This window comes from Rousettus aegyptiacus, unplaced genomic scaffold, assembly GCF_014176215.1.
Source record: "Rousettus aegyptiacus isolate mRouAeg1 unplaced genomic scaffold, mRouAeg1.p scaffold_m13_p_19, whole genome shotgun sequence".
Taxonomy (NCBI): domain Eukaryota; kingdom Metazoa; phylum Chordata; class Mammalia; order Chiroptera; family Pteropodidae; genus Rousettus; species Rousettus aegyptiacus.
Window position 1 is genome coordinate 3,038,372 of NW_023416294.1, and position 25,916 is coordinate 3,064,287.

Here is a 25,916-nt window from a genome sequence, read left to right on the forward strand (position 1 = left end):
AGTTGCACAGAGTATGTTATTGCGGTTTTTTATGCCATACTCAGAAAAGGAATCCAACTTTTTAACAAATTTATGTTTGCACAAATAAACCATTTCCAAACATGTCACTCTGTGCAAAAATCTAGCCAGACGTCATCGGTGCGTTTCTAATGCCACATGGTTCTCCGGTTTCTGTCTCAGATCAGTAACATGGAGCGCAGCGCCGGCGACGCCTGTCAGTCCTGTGTCACAGGAGGACGGAGGAACGCTGACCGGTGCGGCCAGGCAGAGCCGCCCAGCACTGTCCTTGGGGCTAGACCGAGAGGGACGGCCGCTGGCTCGCACAGCCCCCGTCTGAGAGAGGGAGGGGACGGCCGTCGTTCACTCCGCGCTTCCTGCGTTGCCGGGGCTGCCCCTGCTTCTGCAGGGCGGGGGCGGGTCAGCCGAGGCCCGGTCACCTCGGGCACACGCTCTGCTGCTCCAGGGCTCTCCACGTCAGAGGTCGCTAGTGCGGGCACACGGCCCCTGGCAGACAGGACGCACGCTCAGGCGTCGGGGCACGGAGGCTCTTTAAGGAAAACAGAAGCCGGACTCAAATGCCCGGCTGCCCAGGGCGGCACGGGCTGGTGACACGGGAGCAGCAGGAGGCGGTCAGCGTCCGGCGGTGCTGCCCCCCACCCAGCGCCCCCCAGCCCCCCGCGTCCTGGACGCTGCCACGAAGCCGTCGCGAGCTGTGCTTCCAAAGCCACCGGAGAGGCAGAGACTGCGCCCCCGAGAGGCACCCCCGAGTGTGGGCCACACGAGGCATGTGTGACCCGAGGATAGGGACCCTTCCCCTTCCTTACAGCTGCATTCTTACAGACGACGCACCGTGTCTAGAGTCTGGACACGAAGGGATGAACTTCGTCAGGAACAGGCAACTGTAACCTAGGAAACTCCAACCAGAAAAGCGCTTTGACCTACAAAGTTAAGTATGACAACGAGGCGGAGGACACAGGACCGGCTAACAACACACCCTTCCTGAAACGGGGGTCATGGACGGGGAGGGGCATTCCTCTGTCTGCAGGGCTGGCTAGACAGGTCATTTTGCAAAGAAATTTTTAGGCGTAACGTGCGGGCTACGAACAGCCCTGCAGGCTGTGAGCCGAAGCTGATCATTTTGCAAAGAAATTTTTTTTTTCCTAATCCTTGAGAAGCAGAAAGAAGCTATTCACGCTAATCAATTAACAATCTCTGGCTTTTTGAAAATGATGCCATTTCCAGTACACCCAGAATTTAAGAAGTTTTCTCTGCTGTCTCTTCCTTTTCATTTGTTTTTCTAACTCTGGAGTCCAAAAGTTTAGAGCCTGTTTTAAAAGACAGATGGTTATTTTACATTGGTATTAAGTTGGCTGCATTAAATACATATCCATCTGCAAATCCGATGCTTTATTCTGTTTGAAATAAGATACACACCAGTTATGGCAATGTCGGAAAGTAATAAACAAGGCTATTTTGGTATAAGCATATTGTCTCCAAATTAGATTTTATGTATAACGATGAAAGATTAATTAGCATCTACAAAACTTGTATGAAAATACACTCTGTATCAGTTATAGCTCTGTATGTGATACTTATAGCTATTTCCCCATCTGTCTATTTATGTATCTATTTATTGTGACAGCTACAAAAGTAACAAGATGAACATCCAACAATGTATCTCACTCACCCTTTCCAGTAACAAATAGTTCATTTTTTAAACATTTTATTTTAATGGGCCAATACTTTGACGTATGTTTATTTCATTTCAAGCATTTAGTTCTCAGATTTAGAGATTTGGAAGGATCATAAAAACACTTACGGTCTCGGCAAGTAATTCTATGGCGTTTACGTGGAAAAACACATGGATACTATTTCGTAATCCATAATCCCTGAATCTGGGGCAAAGGTGTCTGCCTGCAGTTTGCATCAGAATGTTTGCTGTGACAGGAAGCGCCAGAGGGGAAGCCACGGTGAGCCCCACGGGGCAGGAAGGGGACCGGACGGGGCTGTGCGGGGAGCAGCCTTCAGCTCACAGCCTGTGGGGCCGTTCGTGGCCCGCACCCTACGCCTAAGAATCCTACGGCCCGCACTTCCTCCGGACGCACGTGGACATCATCGGGAGGCCAACCCTGCAATCGCAGGAACTCTCGAAGCACTCACACGGGCCGCACGCATCGCTCCCTCTTGAGTCCAGCACAGTGACCCATGTCGTGTGTGCATTCTGGCTGTGACGCCAACTCAACGATCGAGGCCCTGCCCTCGCGGCCTCCTCTCCCTTTGCCCCCCGGCAGGCGGCACGCGGGGCTGGCCGCTGGAAACGGCCCCCCTGGGCGCAGAAAGCGGGGCGCGCTTGCTCCGTCAGGGAGAGAGGCGGAGGGGACCTGCGGGGCGGGGGGCTTCCCCTCGGGTGCCGGGGACGCGCTCCCTCACCTCCAGGGCGAGCGGGAGACGCCCAGCGCCGGCCACCTTCCAGCCACTACCGCGGGTCGGCCGCAGCCCGGGAATCCTCCCCCAGCAGCCTCGCCCCGCTGCGCTGGCCCCCCGTCTCTACCGGACAGCCCCGTGGTTAGCCCCGTGGTTAGCCCCGTGGTTAGCCCCGTGGTTAGCCCCCGCCCCCGCCTACCCTGGGAACTCTGAACCCCACCCCTGTGGAGGGACGCTGACCTCGAACCCCGCAGCACACAGTGCAGACGAAAGCTGAGGTCTCCCCGCAGGAGGAGGCGGCGGGAACGGCGGGGGAGGAACGGGCAGGGAGGAGGAGGGGGAGGCTCCATGCAGGGAGGAGGAGAAGGCGGCTCCGCGCAGGGAGAAGGAGAAGGAGGCTCCATACAGGGAGCAGGCGGGGGAGGCTCAGTGCAGGGAGCAGGCGGGGGAGGCTCCGCACGGGCAGGAGCCCACGGCCGCTGCGGAGACAGGGGCCCGGGGACCGTCGAATACAAGCGTCAGGCAGAAGGACCGAGATCACACACACGTCTGAGCACACACACACCACGTGCGACTCCTGCAGAAATGGAGACGCCGTGAGGCACGTGCCGATGCCCGCGGGGCCCTCGGAGGCCGGCGCCGCATGCAGCTCTGCGTGACCCGCCGCCCCGCCTGCGGGCAGGACTCGGCCTGGCTTCCGTCCGCAGGAAGAGCAAGGCCGTGGCCGGCAGGGATGACCCTGCACAGACGCCCCTCGGCAGACGGAGTCTGCGCAGCGCCCCAAGGAGACCGTGCAGCGGGCCGCGTCACGACAGGCAGCCCGCTGGGAACCGGTGCGGGGACCGGGGAGTCCCCAGGCCCCGCAGCAGCCTCTGGGTGCTGACGTGGCCCCCAGCCGGGCAGCAGCATGGGGGTGGGGCCCTCATTCCTTCGGCCCCAAGGGCCGAGCGCTGCCAGCAGCCTCACTGCTCCGGGCAGCGGAGTCTTCCCCAGTGAAGCCTCCGGCTGGGGACACAGCCCCCTGACACCTGTGGACAGGGGAGGGGCCGAGACGGTGCAGGATAGGTGGAGTCAGGCTGGCCTGGGGCGAACGTGGAAAACTGCCCCCTGGGCCGTGAGACGCCACGACAGGGCTCAGCTCTCCGGGAAAGGCCGTGGGCGGGATGCGGGTGCACCGGGCGGGGAGGTGGGAGGCGGAGCCAGTGGCCAGGGCGATCCGGGCCACTGCCCCGGAGAGAAGCTGTCAGCCTGAACGCAGCCGCGGACGCTGTCAGTGTAGAGAACGCTGCGTGAGCAGCTCCCGCGGCTGGAAGGCGTAAGGAATGAGGGACGGAGGAGCCGAGATAATTCTGAGGCTTTGAGAAGGAACAAACTGCACCATGCGCCGTTCGAACCTGGAACGGAGAACACGGGCCACGCGGATCGCCTATCGAACACCTGCTTTAAGGTGAGGCGGCCAGAGATGAGGGGGGAGACGCGGAAGTCCCTCCTGCTTCCGTTCGGATCGTCTCCCCACGAAATCTTACCCTTCAAAGCGTTGCTGACGACGATCACGGAAAAGGGCTGGGTAGGGTTCCTCAGCATTTTGCGAGCGCTGGTCCGTTGGCTACGGGACGGAAAACAGCGGTGTCCTTGGGGCTTCGCCCGCTCCAGTCGACTCCTGTAAGCCTTCCATACTCGCCACACACTGCTGCGGCCACAGCGAAACCTTCCTGCCCGCCTGTTCCCTCTCGGACTTCCTCCACCGCTGTCCTTCCCCAGGCCTGATTTGTCTTGTGCTTCCCAGGTCTCCTGGTCCCTTGAAGCCAACCCGTCGGCAGCGCCCGCCGAGTCCACCTCTGTAATGGTTTTGTAACTCTGACGCTCGGCTACCGGGCGCCTTATCACTTGCGGCAATGCCTGGGACGAGTGTCTGGCCTGTCCCCGGAGGGTTGGCTTGGCCTCCGCAGCAGGGCACGCAGACAGACTCCTGCAGGAGGACCGGGGACGTCGCTGACGCCTCTCACCTCTGCTTCTGCCCCCTGCCCTCTCCTCTGAGTCGGTGGCGTCCTCCCGCAGCCGTGCTGAAGCGTGACTGCCATTGCGAAGGCGGCGTGCGCGTGAGGGGTCCGCGGGCGAGCGGCCGTCAGCACTCACGTTACTCTGACGTTTGGAGAAGCAGGGCCCGCTCGCTCGAGCACTGTGTTAGAACTGGACAAATTCCACCGCTCAGTTGAAATCAGCAGTCTTGGCCCCCGGGGACAACTCGCTCAGGCCTCCAGGATACAGTGACCGCTGGCTTCTGCCTCCCTAAGCGGGACGCATACGCGGGTGGCGGGGAGGGCACCTGTCGTCACCGGTGGCTCCGAGCAACTGAGACCCTCAGTGACGTCTGTGGACTCTGTGCCCACGCATCGTCTCGGCTCCTGAAATGCTTAATTTTGACCAGTGGCTTCTGAATAAAAGGTTGGTTAAATAGATTGACCGACAATGAGTAAATTATTTGATCACTGTTAAGAACTGACACGTGTCAAAACTGGAAAGAAACAAGATGTTCAAAGGGTTCCAATGTCATCAAAGTGTCCTCTGCTGTCACCCTAACCCGCTGGGTGACACCCTCATCTGTCGCGTTGAAGGTCACTTATGTTTCATGCATAAATCGCCATCCTCTCACCGTCACAACTTGCACGACTTCTAGTGAAAACGGAGAATCATCGGCAGGAAGATTACAGCGATATTCACCATAACACGAAGAGAGATGGCGTCATTTCTTGCATACTTAACACCACGAAAGGCTTTGTGCGCGTCACCTGACTTTGGGGTCACTGTATTATGACTGGGGGATTACTGCCTTCCTTTTACACAGGAGGGAAATGAGGCTCCCAGAGCCTGTGAAGTCTCTCATCCTCCTGTGAGACGGTGGCTTAGGTGAGGATGAGCCGAGGGACCGCCTCGGTGGCCCCGTGCTACTGCCGCTCCCCCGCTGGGCAGCCGAGCTGTTTACGTCTTGGGCAAAGCAAGTCCACCAAGATTTTTTAGCCGAAAAATAGGACGCGTTATAAGGCTAACAAAATTCGAGTTATTAAAATTATTTTTCAGAGCGGCACTGTTTTGCCTGAGCCAATGTCTTACATTGCCGTGTGTGTGTGTGCGCACGCGTGTGTGTAAACACACATTGGAATCCGAACAGTTTCACACGGAGTGTTGGCCCCTGGGTTCCAGCACAGAATCCTGAGCCAGGTCCGCTGCTGAGTGGCGGGTCAGGCAGAGCCATGTAGCCCCCAGACCACGTCCCGGCCACGGCCAACCACGCCAAACCACGCCCAAACCACGCCCAAACCACGCCCAAACCACGCCCCACCACGCCCCAACCACGGCACAGCCATGTCCAAACCACGCCCCTGACATGCCAAACCACGCCCATGCCACGCCGGTCATGCCCCAGCCACGCCCAAAACCACGCCCCGCCACGCCCGACCACGCCCCCAGGCCGGCAGAGCCCCTGAGCTGAGCGAGGAAGGCCACGTTAGAGCCCGGCCCGTCCCCTCGCCCACGCGTCCTGTGGACGGAAGCTTTGAGTCTCCCACGCCCCCCCCCGGGGCTGGGACAAGCCCAGGCTGGACGACGACCTCCGGCTCCGGGGCTCAGAAGGGGCCCTTTTTAAAGTGTTAGGGAGGAGAGGGAAAGACCCGTTTCTATCAGAACTGTATGCCCATATGGCTGTGAACGTGGAGGGACTCGTATTTGCAAGCGTAGGTCACATGCGTATAAAGCGTCCTTAGGAACTTACGAGGCTCTCTTAGCCGTTCGAGAATTAGCGCCGTGGGCATCATCGCCCCTGGTTTCCCCTGGGGACTCAAGGCCCAGCCACGGTCGCCGCCCACGTCGAGGGCCATGTATCTGCACTCGCGCCAGGATGCGGGCTCCTCCTGCGTGCGCCTCCCCGTCTCCGACCGGGCTTTGTCACCAGCACGTGACTTTTATTCGCGGGTGCATGAACCCTATGTCCGTATTTTCAGCTCACGCCGATGGCCCGCCCCGGGCGCCGTGGCCGTGCCCAGCCAGAGTCTGCGTGCTTCGGGGGGCGCAGCGCCCGGCTCCGCACTGGCTCATGTGCTGTTCGTAAAGAAGAAACGGCACTGTTTTCTCCGGAGCCACAGTGGCGACCCGCGACAGCCTCACTCCCGACAGCGCCTCCCCACCCCCGCGGCCTCTCCGCCAGGGCTGCTCTCCTTACCGGGGCCCCCTGCACCTAAATATTTCCTCATGCCTCTTTAACGCTCCTGAAATGAAATTCACAGGTCGCAGACTCTATCTCTGTTATTATAAACGTTATAGGAGACAATGCCCGTTGTAATCTAAAGCAGAAGTTAAGGACAATATAATTCATCACGAATTACGTTTTTAAATATGAAAACGCTTGGGCACAGGAATGACACGAGGATGCTGAACGAGGCTGTTATATGCTTGCCCGTTTATAAAAACAATCTTAGATGTAAGAGAAAACACAGTTCAACTGAATAATGATTGTTTTTTGGGGGAAAAAAAACAACCTGATAGTTTGAAAGCAGATAAGTGTATTAGTGCAGAGTCACAAATCTACCATAAGTATAAAAATATTACACGCGGCCTGATAAGGTCGGTATCTACCAACAACTCAGACGGCAAGGGGCATTGTCAAAAAGGCGTGATTTACTCAAGCAGTGAACAACTCTTATTAGAAATATTCTCAGTGAAAGAAAGTAAAATATTTTTTCAAGCCACATGCGCTTGCATTCCTAGACCAGTCAGTATAACCATAAAGAGAAATGCTGGGGTTTCTGTGCGTGACGAAGTTAGTTTCCAGCTTTGGGGAAGCATACGATCGCTCCCGTGGGTCGTTCGGAAGTGGGTGTGACATAGGGGTCTGCTTCTACGGAGCAGGACGACCCCCCCACGTGTGGCTGGACCCTCCCCCGTAACTGCGACAGGCAAAGCACCCCCCCTCCAGATTTCAAACCCAGGCCACAGGAAGCAGAGACGTCCCCGCTGCAGGCCACCTGCTGCCCTGCAACCCTTCTCCCGGCTCACTCAGCATCAGCTTGCGACACAATTCCAGAACTTGCCTATCTGATCTTTCTTTCTCCTGTTCTTGGACCGTTTTGAACTACGGCCCGTTCACGTTCTCAGCTTTTATCCCCTCTCACGTAAGTCCTTCGTGTACACCTGTGTTTATCTTTGTATGGATTAATATGTGCAAATAAATTCTACTCTTAGTCACACACACATAGCTACATTTCTTAAGCAATAAATATGGGCGATGTTTTTATTAGCCAAGTTAATGTGAATTTAGTTGGAAGGGTTTTGGTAGAAAGAATTATAGGAAATTCAGCCGATGAAAACTTAATAAATATAAAGTGTTAAGCTCATACATTTTATTTGCTTTTTTAATGTGAAATGGTATTAAGGATTTTTTTTTAAAATCGTAACTGCCATAATACATTATTTAATACGTCTACATATCAGACTTGCCAGAGTACTCAATCATCAGAGTGGAAAAGTTAAGTTTAATTTCAGGCTTTGGCCATGTGCGGTCTTGCCGCAGAGGCCACTGGGCCATCCGGCGCGCTGTCACCGTGCGAGATGCATGCGCCGTGGCGCAGCCTGCCCGGGCGCCGGCGGAGGTGCGCGGCGTGGAAACCGGGACCCAGGGCCGAGGGCATCGGTGAGTGGGGCGCAGCCCTGACGGGGCTCTGGGCGCTGCGGCGCCTCTGCAAAGGACGGGGTGTCGACAAGACGTCTCGACTGCTCTGCAGCTGTGAGCGGGCCTTAGAGAAGGCCTGGGACGAGGACGCCGTCCTCGCGAGCTCGGCCTCCACGAGAAATACTCACCTGCCGGACGGCAGACGCCGCCCCTTCTCTCCTGCCCCAACCCGAGGCGTTCCGTGACCTTGACGCCAAGCAAGGTCATCCGAGGGGCGCTCACTTCGGCAAGTGCTGAGCACGGTGCGTGTGCGAGGCCCTGGAGACACAGGAAACCACGTGTGACGACCGTGCACGCGGAGCCGCCCCGGCTGGTCCCTGGCGAGGGTTTCCTCCCGAGATGGGAGGCGGGGCGGCCCCTCGAGCTGCTGCTGTGGGCCGCGGAGAAGGGCGGGGGAGCTACTTCTGCCCCTCGCAGCGGCAGCCGCCCCTGACCGGCACCTGCGCCCCGTGTGTGAGGACGCACCGAGAACCGAAGGCGCGGACGATGGCTGTCACCTGAGTCTCCCCGCGCCACGGGGAGGCAGCTCGGTCAAGAGACTGGAGGGGGAACAGGAGAAAACGGGAGCCTGCGGCCGATGTTTCCGACGGCCCCGTGTTTTACTGCCCAGAACAACGTCAGTCGACGACTCTGGAGACGCGGCTCCGGCGCGGGGCTGCGCACCTGCCACCGCAGCCTCGCCGTTCGGGCGAGGGGCCGCGCTCGGGCGACTGGCCGCAAACGCGCCTGAGCCAAGGCCAACGGCCCGACTGCGCCACAAGCCGGGGAGGCCACAGAGCTGACCACGCCATCTGCGTTGCCCCTCCCACGACGAACGCGACGTGACTCCTCTCTGTGCACGTCCCCTGTTCGCAGCCGCGCGCCTGAGGTGGCCGAAGGGAAGGGGTCACGAAGCGGCAGCTGACCAGGGAAAGAGTCAAAGAAAAAGCAAAGAGCCCCGAGGCAGAGCCCCCGGCAGGCTGAGGGGCGCGAACAAGGCCAGAGGCCACCTAGCAGGGGACCGCCCCGCGACATGCGGCCCACGCGCCAGAGAGGACAGACGGCCCGAGGCCACCGCCGTCCGGAGAGTAAGGGAGCATCCACAGAGCACAGCGCGGTGGGATGCGCAGAGGAGGCTCGCGGAGGGAGGTCAAGGCAGCGCGACCGGCTTTGCTCTGGACGCAGGTGACCGATGACATGTCCGTCTCCCGCGGTCCCAGGGCGCGGGCGTCCTGACCTTTTACGAGTTATTTTCCGGATAAACTACTAAAATCCATAGGCGCCGGGCTCCCGGCTCGGATCCAGCCTGCGTTTCTTTGTCACTCTCTGAAAACCGACGCCGAGGAGCTGTGGGTGCGAGGGGATCCGACCCCCGGCGCGAGGCCCCGGCGTTGGGGATGTGAGTTCCGAGGCGAGCGATGCTGTTTTCATTTCCGCCTCCTCGCTGCGAGCCAGGCGAAGCGCTTCTCTCGCAGACGTCGTCGCGCCCGTTTTACCACTGTTTAGGCGAGTGTGGCCGCAGAAGCAAAAGGGCAGCCGCGAGCAGAAAGCGCGGCGCGTCCCCGTCCTCCGACGGTCCTCGGCGTCCGGACACACTCTCCTTCGTGCGCGCACCTGGCTCTGCTGGAGCCGCCCCTCGCGCCTGCGCAGGGCCTGCGCCATGCTCTCACCTGCTGACTGTCCGCGATGGCTTGGGGCGGCGAGGCAGGGACCGCGGAGGACAGAAGCGCAGGGCCAGCCAGGTGCGCCCGCCTCGCTAGACACGCCCCGCCTCCCTAGACGCGCCCCTGCGCATCTCCCCTGGTCTCGGGCCTGCCTGGGCTGCCGCTCCGGCTTTCACCGCCAGGTGCCCTGTTTTCTTCCTCTCAACTCTTCGCCCTCTGCCAAGAGTTGTCATCTCCATGTAAGCATCAGGCTGGCCTATTCCAACGTCCGCGGAACGTCTCTGGCGCCTGAACCATCTTGACACTCATACAACCTCGGATTTCTCTCTGAAGGGAATAAAAGAGTCCTTCAGCGACCGCGAACTTGAACAGCGTTTCCCACGTTTTTTTTTTTCTCTATTAAGCAAACAGTCAAATAACAGCAATCATGAAAGCCAAGTAAATGTTTCCAAAATAAATGCTTGCTTTTCCAGAAAATATTTGTAAAGGCATTTCAAGAGCTGCAATAAAGCAAATACCCACATTCCGGGCAGGCCGCACAGCAGAAATGTTTGGGCATTCCTTTCTGAACACCTGTGCTGGCTCAGGCTCCATTTCTGACGTTTCCAAGAATGCAGCAGATACTGGGAAAAGTCATTCGACCCCCAACTCCTCCCTACCATGCACACTAAATCTAGTAAAAAATATTTTGTTTGCCAAAAGGAGGACTTATGTGGTGAATGCACACCCGTTTCGAATAATTTGCGTTCCCTGCAACTCAGGACTCAGCAGCGGCAGTCTGATCCACGGGGACTGAAGAAAGGAGGGTGGTGGCCCCGAGGAGCACCGGCAGGCCGTCACGTGACCGCACACTGCCGGGGACACGGGCCCACCCGATTTCCTCTCGGGAACCCGGGGCCTTGTTGACCGGCCCCAGCCACCAAAGCACCATTCTGATGATCGCCATTCTGCAGAACGAATTCGTTTGACACGAAATCCTGTCAAAGTCTATTCACAGATCACTTGCTTAACTGACATAAAAAAGGTTTAAGACATTTAACAAAAACATCTTTCCTGTAGCATCTATTTTTATACATACCATACTGCACAAATAAGTCTTTAGAAATATTTAAGTTTTGACCTTATTTGGTGTCCTTTTCTCTTGAAATTAATACTTAAAAAACCCAATACACTTAATAATGTAAATGTTGAGAGTTGTACTGGGACATATCTCAATTAAAATCTGTAATTACTCTCATTGTTTCTCAACAGAAAGTTTTAAAAATTACGTAAACATCGTGTAATTTGCTTCAGTAACTCTTGAGCGGGGACGACTTTGTTCCTCCACGCCGGGCTCCCCAGAAAGGGCCATTACCAGTGTTTGGGGACCTTTTTGGTTGTCAGGACTGGGAGACACCACTTGCCTCTAGTGGGTAGAGTCCAGGGATGCTGTTGAATGTTTCCCAGTGCACAGGCACGGTCCTCAGCGGCTTCAACGGAGCCTGGATCCTTATACTGGACCCACATGAACCTTCCAGAATGCACTGCATACGCAGAAAAACACGTAAATGTTCGAATATCCACTCACGAGCTGCAGAGTTTTATTACAGAATGCAGGTTTTGCTCTCCTCAGAATAGTTTTCCACTTTATTTGTAAATCTGGATTCTTAAGAAAACCGTCTTTCGATTTGGAAAAAGTGAACTTCCCTAATCATCAGACAAAAGATTTTCATAATCAGAAGGGCAAGCCAAGAACAACTATAAGCCAGCAAATGGAAAGACCTGGAAATGGATAAGTTCCGAGAAACAGACGACCTACCCAGACTGAATGGGGTAGAAACGGAAATGCTATTCGGCCTTAACAAAGGAGGAACTCCTGCCGCGTGTGACCACGCAGTCGCGCGCGGTCCCGGCGCGGGTCCCCGCTTGGGCGCGCAGCGCAGCCGCCGGGCACTTGGCCCCGCAGCAGACGCGGGAGGGAGCACCCGCCCCCTCCCTTGGGGTGCGCGCCCGCGCTGCCTGCAGCACCCCCGCGGCCTGCTCCCCCACGGCCGGACCCCGGGGCCCCGGCATGGCCGAAGCTCCCCCGCCCGTGACCCGTGAGACGCTGCAGGGAGCCCCCCACCAAGGCGCTGCGCGTCCCGCCGGCCCGACCAGCGTGGCCCGCGGGGTCACAGCCCCAGGGCCGCAGGCCAGTCGCGGACGCGCTCCGGGCGCCCGGACCGGAGGCTGAGGGTGCACCCCCGTTCAGCTCGCCGCACGGCTCGGGGCTGTGACGGTAACGACGAGGAGGAGGGCCCTGCTGGCAACGACGGACCCCGAGAGTGAAGGCGTCATTTTACTCTCTGGATGCCCTTTTAAAAAAAGGCACTGAAACTAAGAATCTGATGTTCGACAGCCTAAGTTCAAACTATACATGTAAGAAAAAGAGAGGACCCAGATCAGTTGCTAGGAAACATCACCACCAGTGAGCATGTTTGTTGTCGCACTATAGGAAACACATTTTTAGACGTCAATCCAAGAAACTGAGCATTAAACGCGTTAAGGAGAAGGGAAGACGAAATTCAGACCGCCAGGGCACATACCGGACTTTTTAAAATGGTAGGACAGTGCCCCCTGCAGGAACGACTGCGGCTCTTCCTTTTGGAGTTAAGCCTTTCGGCTGTCTTTAATTTTCTCCTTCTTGATTTGGTTGCTTAGTAACTTAAGGCAGGTGAGCACTGTCAGAGGACTTCACAATGAAACCACTGTACGTTCGCAGCTCGACTTTGGATGCCATGCGATGTGCAAAAACAAACCTTTAGTTTCCTAAGAAGAAAATATGACACATTATAAATATTTCTGTACGGGGAAGCTGTTCCCCAGCCATCCATAACAGATGCGCACGAGCACCTGCACAGTGAGCAAAGGTGCAGACTAAAGGTGGCCAGGGCCGGCCACGTGTCTTCCCTGGACAGTGGGGACATTAATCCCAGTCAGAGGACTGATGCAAACACGTCGTCGTGAATTCGTGCATGTTTGTTCTTGCTTTAAAATAACACTTTAGTTATGTTCTTAATAAACCATCCATACATTCTTTCCATTTTAGGTAAAATAATTCTGCAAATCCAGTCTATTCTTGATAAGTACAGTAAAATTCAGAAGTGGGGGAGGGTTAGAAAATGAACTTAAGAAAGGAGATAATCACCCAAAATGTTTCTTCGTAAACATTATTTTAAGAGAACGTACATACGGGGCCTGGGTCCTCTGGGAGTAGATAGATCGGGACATGGACCCTGGAGGGCATCTGTGACGATCCACACGTGGGGAGGAGGAGGGCACAGGGTCTGGTGGCAGGAAAGGCTGTGCCCCTGCAGCCCCCGGGGGGTGTCCCGTGTGGGGGTGCACGGGCTGGCCCTCCTCACCCTGTCTCACGCGGTCCTTGGACGCGAGTCACCGGGAAAGGGCAGCCCGCAGGCAGAGGAGCCCTGCACGGGAAGCAGGTCTGAGGGAGCTGCCGCAGCTGCAGCCCCGGCCGGGCTGCGAGGCCTCCCTGGAACAGGGACCTGGTGGCACGTCCTGAGCCCGCCTGCTCTCCATGTCTCTACCAGGGACCACGTCTCTTCTGTGGGTTATTCCTGGGGGCGGGGGGCAGGGGGATTCAGTACAGAAAGGCGACCAGGACGAACTGCTGTGCCCCGTGCTGCACCCTGCCCAATGCCCCCGTCCTGGGCCACCGTCTGTGCTGGCCGGCTGGCTCCCCTGAGGGAGGACATCAGTCCGCCCGTGCGGGGTGAGCGCCCAGATGCTGTGCACTTCCGCAGGTGGAAGTAACCGCTTTGGGTGACAAGCCGCTTCTCCTCGCCCTCCTCACATAACAGCATCTCTCTCTTCTGACGATGAAGGTCAGAGGGGGGGACCCCCTCCTCTTCCCGCCTACCGGAAACAAAACCCCGGACATGCCCGGAGGGCGGCTGCAGCTTCTTGCTTACTGGGGTTCGTTCTTGACCCTGGGAAACGGGCCGTGTGTTTGGGGAGCAGCGCCGGCCATCCTGCACAGCCGAGGTGACCGATGTGAAGCGTGAAGTCCCACAGAGGCTCAGCGGGAGTCACGCTGAGTGGGGACCTGTCTACCTCTCCCTTGGTTTCAGGACCCCTGTCACCTCGTCATCGCAGGCTGGTGCCATAGCCGCTCTCTGACAGCACGTGTCCTACGCAGAGAGAGAGAGCACCCCGTCTTCGTAGGCAGCCTCGGCGCCTCCTCATTCGTTCGTTTATCTCGTCCTCCGACGGCATGCACGGCCCGGCTTCTGTCTGGCTCCTGCTCGCTGTCTGGCGTCTTGCTCCTGAGCTCCTCCCGTCTCTCATTCCTGCCCTGGCACCCTTTTCCTTTCTTGCTCAAAGAATCGGGGCCTCAGCAAGGCGCTGTGCAAGTCTGCACTTCCTGCCACCAGGGGGCGCACTTCATAAAGTCTTGCTGGGAACAGGTGCTAATTTTTTTTCTGCACATAGCGCAGTGCCATCGCCACGGAATAAAAAGAACATCTAAGTCCACAACAGCAACCCAAAGATGCCTTTTTATATTGAGAGGCTGCGTGGAGAGAAAGAAATGATGCCGTCAGTGATATTTATCCGAACAAATTATCCGATCTTTGACTACTGGAAACGCCATAGGATTTACATCATATACCTTTTGTATGTAACTAAAGAAACACCATGGCATTTAATTGTCATTACCTCAACTGCCATTATAAAATCAATACGTCACTTAATGTGAGACAGTTTTTCTGACGTTCCCTTCTTTGGGAGTGATAAGCACTTTTTTAAACAGAAATGACGAAAAAGATGACACACTGCCTCTCTAAGTGTCACAGGTTCCATTTCCTACTCTCCTTTTCTTTGATGGTTTGTAAGAGTCAAAATGCCTTTGAGAAACACTGAGGTGCTTTCCCTGAGAAAATGCAATGATGCAAGCGCACAGACGGCGGTGACAGATGTCCACAGGCAGAAAAGACAGACATGCACACATCACAATGACGGGCGTGTGCGGAAAACAATGATGGGCGCACACACAGCGGCGACAGCCCTGCGCGTAAAGCAATGATGCCCGTGCGCGCAAGCCATGACAGACATGCGCACGCAGCAATGACGGGCGCACAAAGCACCGTGGGAATACAGCAGTCACTGACGTGTGCACGCGGCAATGCCGCCGTGGGAACGCAGCAATGACGGGCATGCGCACACAGCAATGCCAGCCGTGGGAACTCAGCAATGACAGGCGCGTGCACGCAGCAACAATGGCCGTGGGAACATAGCCCCTACAGGCATGCGCACTCAGCAATGACAGCCGTGAGAACGCAGCAATGACAGACATGCGCACACAGGAATGATAAGCGGGTACACACAGCAATGGCGGGCGCACAGAGCAATGACTGCTGTGGGATCGCAGTAATGACGGGCATTTGCACACAGCAGTGACCGCGGTGGGAACGCAGCAATGACGGGCGCGTGCATGCAGCAATGACAGGCATGCGCACACAGCAATGCCAGCCGTGGGGATGCAGCAATAAATGAGGTGCGCAATGAGAGCCATGGGAACGCAGCAATAACTGACGTGCACACGCAGCAATGTCGCTGTGAGAACGCAGCAATGAAGGGCATGCGCAAAGTGATGCCAGCCGTGGGAACGCAGCAATGACGGGCATGCGCACGCAGCTATGATGTGCGTGTGCATGCAGCAATGAGGGGTACACACAGCCATGACGGCCGTGGGGCTGCAGCGATCTCTGACGTGCGCACGCGGCATTGGTGGGAACGCAGCCAAGACGGGCATGCGCACACAGCAATGACAGGTGAACACAGCATTGCCAGCTATGGCAACGCAGCAACAACAGGCACGTATACAAGCAATGCCAGCCTGGGAACGCAATGGCGGGCATGCGCAAAAGCAATGACAGCCGTGAGAACGCAGCAATGACGAGCATGCGCACACAGCAATGCCAGCCGTGGGAACTCAGCAATGACAGGCGCGTGCACGCAGCAATGACGGCCGTGGGAACATAGCACCTACAGGCATGCGCACTCAGCAATGACAGCCGTGAGAACGCAGCAATGACAGACATGCGCACACAGCAATGATAAGCGCGTACACACAGCAATGGCGGGCGCACAGAGCAATGACTGCTGTGGGAACGCAGTAATGATGGGCATTTGCACACAGCAATGACCACGGTGGGAACGCAGCAATGACGGGTGCGTGCATGCAGCAATGACAGGCATGCGCACACAGCAATGCCAGCCGTGGGAACTCAGCAATGACAGGCGCGTGCACGCAGCAATGACGGCCATGGGAACGTAACAATGATGGGCATGCGCACAAGTGATGCCAGCCGTGGGACCGCAGCAATGATGGGCTTATGCACGCAGCAATGACGAGCACTTACACGCAGCTATTAGGGGCATGCGCACACAGCAAAGCCACCCATGGGAACACAGCAATGATGGGCATGTGCACACAGCTATGATGGGCGTGTGCATGCAGCAATGACGGGTGCACACAGCCATGACAGCCGTGGGGCTGCAGCAATCTCTGACGTGCGCACGCAGCATTGGTGGGAACGCAGCCAAGACGGGCATGCGCACACAGCAATGACAGGTGAACACAGCATTGCCAGCTATGGCAACGCAGCAACAACAGGCACGTGTACAAGCAATGCCAGCCTGGGAACGCAATGGCGGGCATGCGCAAAAGCAATGAGAGCTGTGGGAACACAGCAATGATGAGCATGCACACACAGCAATGCCAGCCGTGGGAACTCAGCAATGATAGGCGCGTGCACGCAGCAATGACGGCCGTGGGAACATAGCACCTACAGGCATGCGCACACAGCAATGCCAGCCGTGGGAACTCTGCAATGACAGGCGCGTGCACGCAGCAATGATGGGCGCACGCAGCAACGCCGCCGTGGGAACGTAGCAATGACGGGCATGCGCACACAGCAATGAAAGCCGTGGGAACGCAGCACCTACAGGCATGCGCACTCAGCAATGACAGCCGTGAGAACGCAGCAATGACAGACATGCGCACACAGCAATGAAAGCCGTGGGAACGCAGCACCTACAGGCATGCGCACTCAGCAATGACAGCCGTGAGAACGCAGCAATGACAGACATGCGCACACAGCAATGATAAGCGTGTACACACAGCAATGGCGGGCGCGCAGAGCAATGACTGCTGTGGGAACGCAGTAATGATGGGCATTTGCACACAGCAATGACCGCGGTGGGAACGCAGCAATGACGGGCGCGTGCATGCAGCAATGACAAGCATGCGCACACAGCAATACCAGCCTGGGAACACAATGAAGGGCATGCGTACACAGCAATGACTGGCACACACACAGCAATGGCCACCGTGGGAACGCAATGACGGGCATGCGCACAAGCAATGAAAGCCGTGGGAACGCAGCAATGACAGGCATGCGCACTCAGCAATGACGAGTGCACCCAGCAATGACGGGCGCACACAGCAATGACAGCCGTGGGGATAAAGCAATAAATGTCTTGTGCACGCAGCAATGCCGTCGTGGCAATGCAGCAAAGACGGGCATGTGCACATAGCAATGATCGCCGTGGGAACACCATGACGGGCATGCGCACAAGCAATGCCGTCGTGGGAACGCAGCAAAGATGGGCGCACACAGCAATGATCGCTGTGGGAATACAACAATGACGGGAGGTGCACACCACAATGCCGGCCATGGTACCGCACCATTGATGGGCAGTCAAACAAGCAATGTCAGGAGTGGGAACGCAGCATAGAGGGGCATGAGCACAAAGCTATGGCAGGTGTGTGCACACAGCAATGAGAGCCGTGGGAAAGCAGCAATGACAGGCATGCGCACTCAGCAATGAAAGGCACGTGCACACAGCCATGATGGGCGCACACAGCAATGACCGCCGTGGGAATACAATGGACGGGCATGCGCACAAGCAATGAGAGCCGTGGGAACGCAGCATAGACGGGCATGCGCACACATCTCTGACGGGCGTGTGCTCGCAGCAATGACAGCCGTGCGCATGCAGCAATCACAGACGTGAACACGCAGCAATAACAGCCGTGCGCACGAAGTAATGACGGTCGTGAAAACGCAGCATGACGGACGTGCGCACGCAGCAATTACCAGTGCACACAGCAATGAGAGACATGGGATGCAGCAATGACTGATGTGCGCACGCAGCAATGCCGCCGTGGGAACGCAGCAACGACCGGCGCACACAGCAATGTCAGCCGTGGGAACACAGAAATGATGAGCATGCGCACACAGCATTGCCAGCCGTGGGAACGCCGCAATGACGGCCATGCGCACACAGCATTGACTGACGCGCGCACTCAGGAATGACGGGTGCGTGCACGCAGCAATGACTGGTACACATAGCAATGCCAGCCGTGGGAACGCAATAACGGGCGTGTGCACACAATACCAGCCATGAAAATGCAGCATTGACGGGCATGCGCACAAGTATGACAGCCGTGGGAATGCCGCAATGACGGGTATGCGCACGAAACTATTACGGGTGTGTGCATGCGGCAATGACGGCTGCACACAGCAATGACAGCGGTGCGCACGCAGCAATGACAGACATGAACACGCAGTAATGACGGCTGTGCGCTCGCAGCAATAACAGCCGTGGGAACGCAGCAATGACGGGCATGCGCACTGTGATGACGGGTGTGTGCACACAGTAATTACGAGTGCACACTGCAATGAGAGCTGTGGGAATGCAGCAATGACTGACGTGCATGCAGCAATGACAGCCATGGGAATGCAGCAATGACGAGCATGCGCACACAGCAATGCCTGCCGTGGGAACGCAACAATGATGGGCATGCACACAAGCAATGACAGCCATGGGAAAGGAGCAATGACCGGCTTGGGCACACAGCAATGACAGGCGCGTGCATGCAGCAATGACAGGTGCACACAGCAACTCCAGCCTGGGAATGCAATGACGGGCATGCGCACACAGCAATGATGAACGCACGCACGTAGCTATGATGGGCGCGCACGGCAAAGCCAGCCATGGAAACGCTGCAATGACAGGCATACGCACACAGCAATGACAGCCGTGGGAACTCAGCAATGACAGGCGCGTGCACGCAGCAATGACGGCCATGGGAATGTAGCACCTACAGGCATGCGCACAAGCAATGAGAGCTGTGGGAACCCAGCAATGACGAGCATGCGCACTCAGCAATGACAGCCGTGAGAACGCAGCAATGACAGACATGCGCACACCGCAATGATAAGCGTGTACACACAACAATGGCGCGCGCACAGAGCAAAGACTGCTGTGGGAACGCAGTAATGACGGGCATTTGCACACAGCAATGACCGCGGTGGGAACGCAGCAATGATGGGCGCGTGCATGCAGCAATGACAAGCATGCGCACACAGCAATGAATGGCACACACATCAATGACCGCCGTGGGAACGCAATAACGGGCACGCGCGCAAGCAATGAGAGCCACGGGAACGCAGCATAAACGGGCATGCACACACATCTATAACGGGTGTGTGCTTGCGCAAATTAGAAGTGCACACAGCAATGATTGCCATGTGAACGCACCAATGATGGGATGCGCACACCACAATGCCGGCCATGGTAACGCACCATTGATGGGCAGTCACGCAAGCAATGTCAGCCGTGGGAACGCAGCATATAGGGGCATGAGCACAAAGCTATGACAGGTGTGTGCACACAGTTATGACGGGTGTGTACTCGCAGCAATGACGGCCGTGGGAACGCAGCACCTACAGGCATGCGCACTGAGCAATGACAGCCGTGAGAACGCAGCAATGACAGACATGCGCACACAGCAATGTCAGCCGTGGGAACGCAGAAATGACGGGCATGCGCACACAGCAATGATGAGCGCGTGCACACAGCAATGGCGGGCACACGGCATTGCCAGCCGTGGGAACGCAGTGAGGACGGGCATGTGCACAGATTTCCATTCGAGTAAGTGACCAAGTGTAAAGAGAATTCCAAATTCCAGATGGCACTGTCAACCATATGTTTTCCGTGAGAGTCACAAGCGAAGGTCAGGGTCATCAGGACAATTCTGTACAGCACGGGGACTTTGAGAGGGTGTGGTGGAGACAGCGTCCGTCTTATGGCAAACGGAATTTGCGATGTCCGTCTCCCAGGAGGCCCCCTTCGCTTCCTGTGTGTCCCGAAGCTTGTCAAGCAGACACCACGTGAGGCCGCGTGGTGCCAGCCCAACGTGGCCCTACTCACGTGCAGACAACGTGGTTCCTTTCTACTTACAGGTGCGGCCTTGACGGCGTGTGGCCTCGTTCTCGGTGGTCACGGGGTGATATAGCTAAGGCAACCCTGAGCAGCGTGGCAGGTGACTGCAGCCGTGAGGGCGCGTCGCTCGTGCTCCTGCTCTGCCATGCAACCGAGTCCGCAAAGCTCTGCAGACGGCAGGTTAGCTGGCGACGGAGTTCTTCACTGTAGACTCGTCACCCCTCGGGAGGTTGATTACACCCCACTGAACTCCCCTCCTTTGAACCGCTACATGCACCACAGAAAGCACGGTCCGTCCACTGCGCACTGCAAAATTAAAAACGTTTGCACGCAGAGGCGTACGGCACCCTGCAAGCAGAGAATACACGTGTCTTCAATCCAAGTACACTGTCCTTGAAGACCTTATGGTCTCATCTAACAATTTAACAAGTGTGCAAGAGCCCAGGCAAGCGGAAGAATGGCCAAAATTAGAAGAAGGCATCATGCACGTGGCCTCGTCACCGCGCATCTGTGGCATGCAGTGCAATGTGGTCTACGTCATTCATCTAGTCTCCCTCAAGACTAACGATTGGAGCGGTCTCAACACTGCAAATAAGAGGAGGTGAAACCCGGAGCGGCGGAGGCGGACGGGGTGGCAGAGCGGTGGGGGTGGAAGTCGCGGCCACGGGCGGGGGCTGCGCAGTCGCGGAGGGGCCCGTGCGGCCCCCTCGCCTCCGAACCGGTTCCTCTCGCGCTCCGCGTGCCCCCGAGACGGCTCCTAAACCGTATGTGGAGCAGACGTTCACGACCGGATTCCGGGGGTGCCGTAGCGTGCGCGCCGCGCAGTCCTGCGTCCGCTCGGAAAGCCCGTTCCGTTCCCAGCATCAGAACAGACACAGTTCCGCGTGGCCGCGCCTCGGCCCCTGCAAACCGCAGCGTGAGCACCGCACGCTTACGTGCCTCTCCCCTCACGGGCACACACGCACGTATGCACACATATGCACGCACACGCACGCACAGCATTTGGGAACCAAACCGGCCAGGGCTGACACGTTACCTCCCGCTCCCGAAGTCCAGGGCCAGAAGCGCAGCAGGAAGGGGCAGGGTTTGGTCTGCGGGTCTACCGACCGCCGACATGGTCTGTCGCGAGCCCATCTTCATGGTTTAACCCTCAAGAGTCACAAAGAACACAAGCCGTAACGGCTGCGTGACTCAGCGTGGCCCCTGAGTGGAGCGCGGGTGATCGTCCCCAACGGGCAGCTCGGTGCCGGCTGGTGGCACTCGTGCTTGCTGGCTGTCGCACAAGCTCGGAGCTCAGCCGGGCGTCCGATCTGACAGCGAGCCAGGAGGGGTGCTCGCCGGCGGCTCCTGGAAGGCAGCCCTCGGCTTAACTGAGACCGCACCGGCTCAGGCGAGGGCTCCCCGAAACCAGAGCCGGCGGGGGGTCCCGGCGTCAGGTGGGCACTCAGGGCATCGCTCCCAGGAAGCGCAGGGTCTCGGCGGCCCGGGACGCCCGGGCGGCGCGTCACAGCCAGAGACTCCGTGTTCTGAACGTGCTGCGCACGGACTCCTGCCGGCAGAGCTGGGGCGACGTCGCCGGAACGCAGTCCCCTCCCGGGACCCCCAACCCTCCCGCCCCGTCTCCGAGCACCCACCAGCAACAGGGCGTGCCTTTCCTACCCGGCCTTCCGTGAAAAGCCTTTGCGCACGCCGAACGGCTTAAGGAGGACGTTCTCATTCAGACGAGATCTCTCTTTCATCTTTCCTTGACTCTTTTTGGTCGAGGGCGCCACGTGAACTCGCTGACTTGCGGCTCCGCAGCCACGCAGAGGTCTACCCAGCACAGAGTGCATCCTGTCCGCACAGGTACTGGGTTTGCGGCAGGACGCACGATCGCCAGGTGATGCGCACTGCTCACGCCGCGCCCGGGCACAGGAGCGAGGCGGAGGAGCAGGACGATGCCGTCGTTCCCTCCTCCCTCTCCCGGCATCGCAGAGCGCACGGACTGCCGCAGGGCGCGTGCCCATCACCCCGGCCGGCCTCCTCCCGCCTTCCAACCCACTCTTCCTCCAGGAGAACGACCCATCCTTCAGGACGGCCGCAGCCGCGCTGACACGCCCTAACTCCACAGGGTGACGAAAGCGGCTTCACGTGACAGGGGACGGCGGAGCAGCAGCTCGGACCGGCCCTTCTCCCTCGGGCCTCAGGACAAGCGCCCGCAGTCCTCACGCCCCGTGCAGACCGGCGCACGCGCACGCGGAGAGCCACGCGGGCTTCGGAGAGGCTCTGCTTCCCAGAAATCGCTGCTTTCCCTGTCACCGGGCTCTCTTCCGAAGCCGTCTCGTGTCCCCAGGGAGGGCGGGCACACCCGGCCCTGTCTGCCGCGCGCACGGCCCCACAAGCTGCCTCACGCTCCCTGCCTGTGCTCTGGCTGTGACCTCCGGGCCACGCCATCCAGTTCGCGGCTTTGGCTCCTGGCGGGGTCTCGTTCCCTCCCCGTTCTCTGCCAGCCCCAAGCCCTGCCCCGTGTGCACCGCACGGCCACCATCGACACCATTCAAGGCTTCCCGCCCTGGGACGGGGCTCTTAGCCCCCAACACGTCAGCCCATACGAGGGCATCGACGTGGGCAGAGAGGACCAAGCTTTGCGAAGCTTCGCCAGAAAGTTCCGTCGTGCCGCCTCTCATTTTAAGCCCCACTGGAAATCTCGTTACCTAACATTTCCTAGACATTCTGCACACCGTAGGGATTCATTCAATCCTGCTTACGGTGTTCCTTTCTAAAATGAAATTCTTCCCTGAACATACCATTTTGTGAATTTGAAAAGACGTGGCAAATAGTCGATGATTCTTTAGGAAAGAGCACGGAACGTTGGGATAAAAAAAGCCGAGCCGAATGCTAATGAGACTACAATGTCTTTTTTTTTTTTTTCAAGGACAAATCTGATCATTTTAAAAAAGAGTTCTAATCGCCGCCATCCGTTAAAGCTGTGAAAGCCTTAAACATTTTTGCCTTGCTATCAAACAGCATATTACGGGGGAAAAAAAAATTACACTTAGTTTTACTGCTCAAGGAATTACAGTGAGTGTTTGAAGAGTGCTTCCCTTCTATGGACAGAGTTCCAAACACAAATGTATGCACACTGCCACTTGCGGCAAGGACTGTACACTTTTACGACGTCTGTAAATCTGCGTTCGCTGACTGCGTGCTCTCACGCACGGGCCCGGCGAGACGGTTTTTACGGGGCCAGCGGAAGGGCTGCTCTCACCGGGCTCCTCATACACGGCCAGCTGACGGCCCCGCTCGGACATACGGCTGCCGAGGATGAGAAGCGGAATGGCCAGCTGAGGGCCCGAACCCAAGACGCCTAATGCTAAATAAACCTCATTCCCTTTCACGCGGCATTTTAAATTTAATTTATAAAGAACTTCTGTTGTGGAACACCATGTGAGACCAAATTCCCTGTCTGTTAATACTGTTTTATAATTTTCAGGTTCATGAAATGTTGACCTGATTAACTATAAAACATGATGTCTGGTTTACTTAGATTCTAATGCTAAAAATACAGGGCTCGACAGACTGATTTCGTGCTGGATTGTATCTGCAGCCTCCTTTACGAGCACTTGGTAACTGTTGCGTCCTGGCTGCCTGCCGGGCCTTCGGAAGCGAGGCGGACGTCCCCACCTCTGCCTAACGAGGGGGACGCACACCACGCCGGAGAGAGTCGCTGGCGATTTCACTGGTCGGGGCCGCGCACGTTCCGCACGCTGGCCCGGGGGGCGCGTGAATGGATGTGTGCGTGCGCGCTCTGAGTGCGGAGGCCGGCCGCGCGGACAGAAGCAAACGATTTGTTCCCAGTCGTCTGCCTCCGTGACTGCTCCCAGGGAAGAATGAGACAAGCAGACAGCGCCTGCAATCAGGGGGGGACAGTGCCGTCCGTGGGCGGGTACAGCTCAGACACAGGGCCCGTGGCAGCCAACTGCCGATATTTCGGGTGCTCGTGTTTCGTCACATCTCCGTTAAATGAGGACCTTGATTGTCCCGCCGAACGCCTCTAACAGCTTGCCAATTTTGTTTTCGAAACACGTTATGAAAGGCCTAAAAACGAGACGCCGACTCACAAGGACACGTGCCCCACCGCACAGACAAGAAAGCCTTTGCAAGGAGACAAATAAAAGCACGACGGCTTCTCGACGGGTTTCAGGAGTGTCGGGGAAGGCCTGGCGCAAGGGAGCGGACGGCGACCCGGGGTCGGCCAGCCCTCGGCCCCGCACGGCGCACACACGGGCGCGGCGAGGGGCAGGGCAGGGCAGGGCGCCCACCCAGGGACTGTGCTCCGCGCAGGACGCGAGCCACGGCTAGGGAAGTGCCCCGGGACGAGGCGCATGTGGTGACGCACGGAGCGCGCCTGTCGCGGGGACACTGGGGGGGGGCACCGCGGAGACGGAGCTGGGTCTGCAGCCCCCACCTGGCCCTGACGCCCCCCACCCAGCCCCGACGCCCCCCGAGGCAGCGCCAGCAGGCTGAGCCGTCCTGGGCCGCCCCGCAGCCCTCCGTGTGGGCCTGGGGGTGATGGCCACTGCGGTGCGCTGGCTCCGTGCCGCCTCGTAAGTGCGGCCGCCCTGTCCCCGAAGGGCCACCACGGGGACCAGGCGCACACAGCGGGGACGCGTTCCGAGGGGCAGAGGCGCCCACAGCGGTGCCTGCCTCTCGTTCCCATCTGCCGTTTTTCCTTTCTGGGGTAAAACTCCTGACAGTCCCGGCGGCAGGGAGTATCCTGAGGAGCCAGAGAGGGAAAGGCCAGGCCAGGGCGTACACAAGGCACCAGAGAGGCCGCTGGAGGAGAAACAGAGCAGGGAGGGGGAGGGGCGGGGGAGGGAAGACAACGGTGGGGGGGGCAGGCGGGGGGGGGGAGGAAAAAGCAATGGGAATCTCAGGAGCAGCTGGAGTACGTGCATTTTGGAAAATGCAGTGAAATAAATCTGAGCAGATATCACCAAAACCTTGCTTTCGTAGCACTTTGTTTAGAAAGCGCGTTAAAACGGCCTCTTGTGCAATCAGAGCATCGGCCTCTCTGCTTTACAAATGAAGGCGCTGCAGGCTTTCGAGACACGCCTGGCTCCCGCACGTGAGGGAAGGCAAGATGCGTCGGGCTCAGGACAGCGCCCTAGGGCGTCCCCGCTGCCGCCGACCCACGTGCCCTCCGCTGCCAACTCTCAGAGCTGGGAAGACCCTCTAAGGACATGCCGCCTTTGCCGGACCACAGCCACTGGACAGGCGGCGCGAGGCTGGGGGGGCGGCGGTCCCCAGTCGGCCCGCCGCTGGGAGCGACTTCGCAGCCAGCGCTGCGGGGACCTGCCAGGCCACAGAGGAAGGGGGTGCAAGCCGCAATCTGCACGTAAACAAACAGTGACATGCGTGCAAAGTGTCTACGTGGACACCAGTGGTGGGCGCAGCAGGGGACAGAGGCTGGACAGAGGGTCGACGGGCAGCGCCGGCGTCCGCCTCGGCAGACACAGGCGCCCAGCCTCCTCCGCGTCCTCACGGCTCCGGACCTCGGTCCTCTGTAGCCCTTTGCGTGACGGCTGCATCGTACGGTACCAGAGCGTTTCGTTCTGCGAAAATCCGTCCTCCAAAGTGGGTGCGCCCGAGCCACTCTTGCCAGGCACGGGTGACAGGGGCCGCTGCTCCGCGCGCTGACCACGGCCCGGGGCCGTCAGAGCCCGGGTTCCCGCCACGCCAGCTCATCTCGGTTCTCACCGGCATTTCCCCAGCGAAGCGTGACGTGCAGCATCTCTTCATGGGCCCGTCTGCCATCCGCACCCTGCTAGTCGTAACTGATGGACGTTTCTTGCAGAGAAACACAAAGACCCGGA

General features: G+C 58.0%; 1 protein-coding gene across 6 annotated transcripts in view; it reads right to left on the reverse strand.

Annotated features, from left to right (window-relative positions):
* The window catches only part of LOC107503818 (keratin-associated protein 10-2-like), an 84,055-nt gene that overhangs the window by 46,005 nt on the left and 12,134 nt on the right, over positions 1 to 25,916 (reverse strand). For 2 of the 6 annotated variants that reach the window (XM_036235704.1, XM_036235702.1), the window contains exon 1: positions 8,275 to 8,502. The exons of 1 other annotated variant lie outside the window; for it this stretch is intronic. In XM_036235704.1, coding sequence (XP_036091597.1) covers positions 8,275 to 8,353 — 79 coding nt within the window. In that variant the 5' untranslated portion in view covers positions 8,354 to 8,502. 3 more of the 6 variants (XR_001595313.2, XR_004955520.1, XM_036235701.1) reach the window with 3 other exon arrangements.